At 45.4% G+C, this 8,119-nt stretch overlaps 1 protein-coding gene across 1 annotated transcript in view; it reads left to right on the top strand.

Moving 5' to 3' along the window:
• Positions 1–5,559: 5,559 nt before the first annotated feature.
• The window catches only part of Col1a2 (collagen, type I, alpha 2), a 36,333-nt gene continuing 33,773 nt past the window's right edge, over positions 5,560–8,119 (top strand). Inside the window, exon 1 of the mRNA XM_013026059.1 lies at positions 5,560–6,066. Within this exon, the coding sequence (XP_012881513.1) occupies positions 5,997–6,066 (70 nt within the window). The 5' untranslated portion in view covers positions 5,560–5,996. The remainder of the gene's footprint in view (positions 6,067–8,119) is intronic.

The raw sequence follows: 8,119 nt of genomic DNA, 5'->3' as shown, positions 1-8,119 counted from the left end.
AAACAAAAACAACAGATGAAAATAAAACCTCTTGGTTCCATTTTCTGCAGTTTGTTTCAATAATTATTTTATATGATCAGAGCCACATAGGCCATTGCGCCTTTGTGTTCTTACACTTAGAGTATCCTCTTTTGGTCTCACTGTGTGTGAATATCTAGAGTCTTGTATAATTTATCATCTCCCAGTGTATTTACATATGAAAGAAAAGTTGTGCCATTTCTCTCTCTGAGTTTGGCTTACTTCACTTACCATGATTTGTTCTAAGTCCATTCATTTCCCTGTGAATGGCATAACATGATTTTTTTTTTGGCGGGGGTGGGGGGTGGGAGGAGTCCAGTGGTGGGGCCTGAACTCTGGGCCCGGGGCGCTGTCCCTCAGCTTTTTAGCTCAAGGCTAGCGCTCTACCACTTGAGCCACAGTGCCACTTCCGACTTCTTTTCTTTTTGCTTATGTGGTGCTGAGGAATCGAACCTAGGGCCTCATGCATGCAAGGCAAGCGCTCTACCACTGAGCCACCTTGCCAGCCCATAACATGATTCTTATGACTGGGTAATATTCCACTGTGCCTCAGTACTACAATTTGTTTTGATCCACTCATCTTTAGTAGGGCCTCTGTGCTGTTTCCATAACTTTGCAATTGTGAATAGTGCAGCAGTGAATATGAGTGTGCACATGTCTTTATGAAATCCTGGCTTATGATGTTTGGGGTAGATGCCCAGGAGTGGTATGGTTGGGTCATAGGGCAAAGTTTATTAATTTAACTCCCTCTCTTCTTTCTTTCCATTCCTTTCTAGTGAACTCACCTTCACTAGTGTCACTAATACCTGAGATGCAAATTTGTGTAATCTTTTTAACTTTTATTTGACATCTCAGAAAAGCTATGAAACATTATAGCATCCACAAAACTATGCTTTCTTCCTGTCTCCCAACAGCCCTTTCTTTCTGCCATTCAAACATCTTAGTATCTGCTATATTCAATGTGGTTTCTGCTTCCCAATCACCCCTCTCCCCGTGGCTTTTCCTCTTCTCACCATTCCTTGAGCTCATCAAGTATTTGTTCTGGGTTTTATTTTCCTATTTCCATATACACATAAAACCTGAGGGATTTCATCTACTTCTGAAGCATGAGGGATTGAATGGACTCCCTGATCCACAAATCAAGACCAGATATAAATGGCATACTTCAGGTCTAAATGTTCTCTATGAGACCTACTTGAATGCCCATAACCAACCAAATTTGAATAAGAACCAATCTATTAATCCTCTCCTCCCTCTTCCAAGCCAACCTCTCCTCAGATCTTCCCAATTCAGTCAACCACAAACCTGTGGTGCTCCTGGAGTTATCCTTGGACCTCAGTTTACATGACCAAACTTCAAAATGCTTTTCTTCTACTTTTGAGATGTTTTTAAAGCTCAACAACTTATCTGAATTCTATCACCACTTCCATGTTCAGGCCATAACTGTTTCTCTTGGAATTTCTGCCACAGCCTCCTAACTTGTTTGCCCTTGTCTCCTCTGTTCTAAATTCTCCAGACTTCAGCCAAAGCCATCCACTTACAACTACTCTCTGATAGCATACTTTCTCCATTTAAAATCATCCAAAGACCCCAACAGCACAGTAAGGAAAACACAAACACCAGAACATAGCTTACACGGTCTTTTTAATCTGGTTCCTGCTAAATCTACCAGTCCCTCCTCTTCCCCACCTTGGCTCCTACAATGGAATTATGCTGAAAGGCTTTGCATGCCTCAGACTGCCAAATTTTCTAGTACCTTTGTGCCCAGATTACTCTACTCTCCCTTTGCTTCCCTTCTCCCTTACTGCTGTTCCTTTTGCTCCCCTCCCCTCCACTACACTCTCCACTCCTCTCCTCTTGTCTCCTCTTCATTCTTCCCTTCTCTTCCCTTCCCTTCCTTTCTCCTCCTTCTCCTCCCTCCTTTCTTCTTCTTCCTTTTATTTTTCTTCCCCTTCTCTCTCTCATAAGGTCTCCTTATGTAGCCCAAGATAGTCCCAAACTCTCTATTCTCCTCCCTTAGCCTCCCAAGTAGCCAGGATTGCAGGTATATTGTACAATTCTGGGTCTTCTTACTCCTTTTTAAATTTCTATTCATAATTCAGGCTTAAACAAGGATGTTGCCACCCCCAAGAAGCCCTTCTTGATCCTGCCACCAAAATCTAAACTAGACGTTTATCTTAAATTTTCCCATAAACCCATAAGAACTCTTCTTTATCCTTTAACAAACCATAGTATATGTCTCCTGAGGGTCATGACCACCATTTCACTTTTTGTTTCCCACGTTGCATAGTACCTGCTATAACAGCAGTGAATGACTGTATATGTGATTCAATCTAATATACCAACAGGATTATGACCTCGTTGATAAGATAAACAATCCAAATCCAAATATGACCTACTCTTCCCAGGCTTTCTATACAAATAACAGATGTTTGAGCTAGCCCTCAAACCTTCTCAGGTAATTATCAGCAAGTGCCTTCTTAAGACTTGTTTGACACATAAGGCAACCCGAAAGGGAAATAGAACAAAGGAGTGCCAGACTGGTACCTTTTGGTGGATTCTTGGACTCTATCCTCAAAAGAAATGTTTACAAAGAGATGTCAGGTAGATAACTTCGGTCATAGAAAACATAGTAGTATTAAGACACCATAGCCTTGTCAAGCTCCTTATATCAGCCAGACGCTCAAGCATTCTCTCTGCACACCTACAGGTAAGGTCCAGTTTGCAATGTATGTGTTATTGAAAGCTGTGCTCTCATCAAGGAGCAAGATGGAAGTAGGAAGCCAAGTATTAACTGTCTAGTAACACAGTTGCAGAAGTTTTTGATTGCTTTGTGTCCCTTCTTCCATTCCTCCACAGAGCAACCTCATTCCCATCTGTAGTTTCTCCAGCTTTGTTTCTGCCCTCCCTGGCCCCTCCCCCTACACCATTCAGACCATAACTAGGATGCAGTTCAGTCTCTGGGTCAGCTCTTCCTGCTCCCTTAGTCCCACCCACACAAAAGCTTTTCTTGCTATTTGGAGTTACAAAATATTCAGGGGACATCTAGATGCAAGTATTAAAGGACTCATCCTTTATAACTAACAAACACCTAAGGAGCTGTCGTTCCCGGTAACTGGTTAGTAAGAGAAAGCGTGTCAAAATTATACATTAAAAACAGCTGGAACTGAAATCTGCCTCCCACTTCCAAAAGGAAAAATTCTCCTTTTGCTTTCTCTATCTTCGCTGTTCGGTCTCGATCCAGGGCTCCTCCTCTCTCCCCCCTCAATGCTGACGCCTGCTTCTAACCCTGCCACATCAGCAGGGAGGCGGCCCAGCAGCCTTTGGTATGTGTGTCTATTTCCAGGAATGCTTTCCAAGTTATCAGTTCACTCTTTCTGCCATTCGCAGGGATGATTTTCTTCTCAGTGGAGATTTGTGGGCCTGAACTCCTATTTTGCTAATTCTCACAAGTGAGGGTTTTGTCCTCCATTTTAGACCACTTTGACAATGACAAAACTTATAACACAACATTTAAGATCTGGGATAAGTACTGGAAATTCTATAATTTGACCAACTTGGCCCTTGTATGCGTTACCATATAACCTCCCAGAGGACATGTGGAGAGTTTCTTTCATAAATCTTAACATACCTGAGTCACTTTGTTCAGAATTAATCTCTGACTTTCAGCAACCTAAGACAAATGCACAAATAATGCTTTGCAAAAGCAACTCAGCACAGAGGCTGAAAAGAATAACTCACTTCTCTGATTAATGCAGGAAAAAATAATTTTAAAAAGCATTTAGCTGTGTGCTTTTGAAGTTTTTTTCTGAAGAAAGTAACTTCCACTTTTGAAAGTTTTGGATTAATTCTAAAATGGCAATAGTTCGAATAAAGGAAAAAGATATGGTCATTTGTTTTTGTTACTAGTCTTCATGAAATGTTCAACGCTGTTGCTTGATTAAGAGCAATTCTGAATGCAAATTCCTTCCTGTAGACACCCTCCCTCCTAGGATGGACCAGCCATGTTTTCAGATTCTTTCACTCCATGTTATTTTTTTTTAAACAACCAGTTACTTCCTGAGTCAGTTTCTTTCAAGTTTGCCAAGAGGCTGTAATAATAATATCTGATCTATTTGCTTTATAGCAGTTGCTGATGAAGTTAACTTAGGCAGAAATTCTTCCTTATGATGAAGCAAAAATGAAAGGGAAATAGGAAAAAAAAAAAAAGATTCTCAAGGAAACGGCCCAGTCTGTTTCTTGGACACAGAATTGACCTAAAGATGCTCCTTTTGGGATCTGTTCTGGGACAGAATGATGCTGACAGATCCACCGAGCTCCATTAGCGGTCCGACAGGCAAAGCAGCAGCCTGGGACCCCGCCTTCCATAACTCAGGCGTGGAAAGCCTCCCCAAAGGCTCTGGAAGGCAGCACTCTGTGTTTCACAGTTCTCAGGAGTCCTGACCTCCCACCTCCATGCTTCAGGGTCAAGTTCCCAACCAGATTCTCTTCCTGGTAGACAGTTAGGTGGAGGCAAGGAAAGAAAGAGGAGTTTGGGTGTGAGGAAGAAAGTAAATTTCCACGTGGAGGGTGGAGGGTGGGGGAAGTGTTTTTTGGGGGGAAGGGTCAACCACCAACCGTGCAGGTTGTGCACACCCCTAAGGGCGAAGTAAATCATCCTCCAGATATAGCACTAGGGAGTCCTCCTCTCTGGGGAACCAGCTAGGATAAAGACAGAGATATGCTTGGGCATCGGTTACACCAGAGGGGTCAGTGAGTGGGCCGCGAGGGCAACAGGGTTGTGGTCTCATGGGATGGTTATCTGAGTCTAGACTCTGGGTAAGGCTGGCAAATCCTGACCAGAACTCCTTGGAGAAGACTGGAAAGGGAAGGGGAGACCGGAGGGTTCCGCTCAGCAGCCTCAGAACAGGACAGCCTGAGAAAAGGTGGCCTTGGTCTCAAGGTCACCAGGGCCAAATAAGTTACTCCCAAAATGCAGTTTGGAATTGGCTTTAGCACAGGCAAACCAGGCCCAAAGACGAGTTGGGGAGGGGGGGGTGAGGCCTCTCCGCCTTCCTGCTGGTGCCACGCTGCGCTCGCCTCCCCACCCCTCCCCCCATCTTAGAGATGAAGCACACAGAGTAAAGCAGAGACATGAAGCAGGGGAGGTTAGATGGGACACAGGAGGGAGGGAGGGAGGGAGGAGGAGAACTGACAAGGTGAGTGCATGCAGGACCCTCAAAGCTAGAGAAAAGCTGGACGGATGGGGGCGGGGCGGAGGCGGCCCTAGCCTGCACCCCGCCGTGACCTCTCCCTCCCCGGCCTCTCTCCAGGTCCCCTCCACCGTGGTCCCGCCGGGCCCTGGGTGAAGCAGGACTGGACAGCTCCTGCTTTAATGTCCCCAGGTCCCTCTACCACGGGCCGGGCTGTCCCCGAGAGCCTCAAACTTTTGCCCACGTCGGTGTCTGCAAAGTGCTCCGACGTGTCCAGAAGTGTTTCCAAACTTGGAAAGGCAGAGGGAGGGGTGGGGGACTGGAGGCGGAATGGGGGGAGAGGAGGAGGGGGGAGGAGGGCGGAGGTATGCAGACTGCGAGTCAGAGTTTCCCCCCCCCCCCGCCCTTGAAAGCCTCAAACGTGTCCACGTCCTCAAAAAGAATGGAACCAATTTAAGAAGCCAGCCCCCTGGGCCACGTCCCTCCCTCGGTCGCTCCCCCCCCCCCCGGCCCCCGCAGTCTCCTCCCAGTGTGGCCGCCCCGGCCCCCAGCCCCAGGCCTCCCATTGGTGGAGACGCTTTTGGAGGCACCCTAGGGCCGGGGAAACTTTTGCCATATAAATAGGGCAGATCCGGGCTTTATTATTTTAGCACCACGGCGGCAGGAGGTTCTCGGCTAAGTTGGAGGTACTGGCCACGACTGCATGCCAGCTCCCGCCAGGTGATACCTCCGCCGGTGACCCAGGGCCTCTGCGACACAAGGAGTCTGCATGTCTAGGTGGTAGACATGCTCAGCTTTGTGGATACGCGGACTCTGTTGCTGCTCGCAGTAACTTCGTGCCTAGCAACATGCCAAAGTAAGTGTCTCCTGCTTGTTCGGGGAGTGGGAATGAGAGAGGCAGCCGTGTGGGCATCCAGGCCAGAAAGAGGCGAATGGACATCTTAATCCCAAGTACCCACCCCTTGGAGGGAAGTCTGTCTGGCATGTGGAGAAAGGCTGGATTGATAAGAAACATGGTACCTAGTTGGAAAGTGAACACACCTAAGTCTTGAGTCGCACCGGAAGTTAGGGAACTTCCTCTCTGAACTCAAAAGCGAGGCAATTAATTCTGAGATTAGCAGCGTTCATAAGAGAGGAAGATCTCTCCTTCCCTTCCCCCCCCCCCCCAGATATTAACAACTGACTTGGTGACAGAAGTCAAGGGCCTTTCTCATCATACCCATCTTGTACAACTTGAGGCCTCGCTTACAAAGCCCTTGAGTTCAGCTAGACAAAACTCACCCCGACCCACTGAACTTTTATCTTCTGAGAGTTGGGATTGGTCTGGATGACTTTGATGGTGATGGGGGTGGGGTGGGGGTGGGGGTGAGGGAGTGAGGGTGGGGATGGTGGCGGCAAAAAGCGCCCTCTGGAGGTAAGAAAATGAAAGCACAGGAGACTAGCCCTTAATGGAATCCCAGCTGAAGATGCTAAAGGTTTGTAAGGCGATGGTGCCCATGCTCATCGGCAAGTCAGTGTGTTCTGGGAAAGATGCTATTTCGAAACCTACTTTAACCTTCTGAAAACTAAAATCTCCTTCTCAATTATCTGGTAATACAGTTAACTGAAAATCTGATGTACCTTTTGTTGAACTTTAAAAGTTAGTTACCCCTTCAATATGTTCCCAGGGAAAACCAAACCTTATGAATATACAGCTGGAAAATATCCACTTAACCTGAAACAAGAGACCAGAAGACTATGAATTTGCTACTACGTGACCTTGACCGAGTGAAAAATAGGCCTTTTCCAAACTGGGGGATGGAAATTAAATAGAATCCAATATCACGTTCCAGTTCCAAGTTTTATAGCCAGACTTCCACATCAAGAGGAAATGAAGAAACTCAGTCCCTTTCCCGTTTGAAAATGGCTGCCCAGAGATACTAGGCATGTTGATGGGAGAGAAAGGGTGTCTGGCCACACCCTACACTTCAAAATCTTGCCCCACCCATAAGCCTCAAGGCCTTCTACTGCATAATTACCCATGCCAGTGTGTGTTCCCTTTCTTGCTCTCAGTATACACATTGAAGATCCTAAGAAGGAATTGCACTGAGCAAATTCATATTACCAAGTTAGTTCTGGCTGGGTGCCATGCTGCATTCGTCTCCCGCCTACTGCTTTCACAGAGCAGAGGCACACAGAATAAAGGCTCAGAGATAAAGCAGGTGAGGTTAGATGGGAGAGAGAGAAGGAAGGTAGAGAATAGGGGGGAAGAAATAGAAATAAAATAGTGAACAGACTTGGGGAAGGTCAACCCACCTTCAAATCAACAGCCAACCACCGCCATGAGGAATAAACATTAGCAAACACATGTTCAAAACAGCTCACATATGAGTAATTAAAAGGCACATTTTCAAAATCTTAAGGGCTTCCGTTCTTCAAAGCAGGCGTCATTCTTCTTCCTAGTGATGGATACAAATAAAGTAAACATATTTTTTTAATTTAACAGTAATTTTCATAAATTTGCCCTGAAATGTCAGTGCTGGATGTGGTCCATCCTTTCAACAGATGGTCTCATTCCAAAAGGCACACTTCTTGGCGGTGGATGGGAGGGGGTGGTTTATTTTATTGCAAACTTGGTCCCACTTGTGTCCCACATTAACCTTTCATTTTATTTTTATGTTATAGGAAAGGAATTTGGTCTTTGAGGACTTCTAATAATTATGACAAAGGAGGAGATATCACTCTATTTTCCCATTATATTTTAATATATCAAATCCACAGTCTTCCATTTATACAAAGTAATCTTTCCTCAGGGACAACAATATTATGTCTTAGTAAAAATGACCTTACCTAAGTTAAGTGAACTAATTTAAAGCAAATATGCAGATCGATGGATTAATTCATTTTCAAAGTTACTAATGTGCAAATTA

This window comes from Dipodomys ordii, unplaced genomic scaffold (assembly GCF_000151885.1).
Source record: "Dipodomys ordii isolate 6190 unplaced genomic scaffold, Dord_2.0 Scaffold90, whole genome shotgun sequence".
Taxonomy (NCBI): domain Eukaryota; kingdom Metazoa; phylum Chordata; class Mammalia; order Rodentia; family Heteromyidae; genus Dipodomys; species Dipodomys ordii.
Note: the sequence above shows the minus strand (reverse complement) of the source record. Positions and strands in the feature narration are given on the sequence as shown.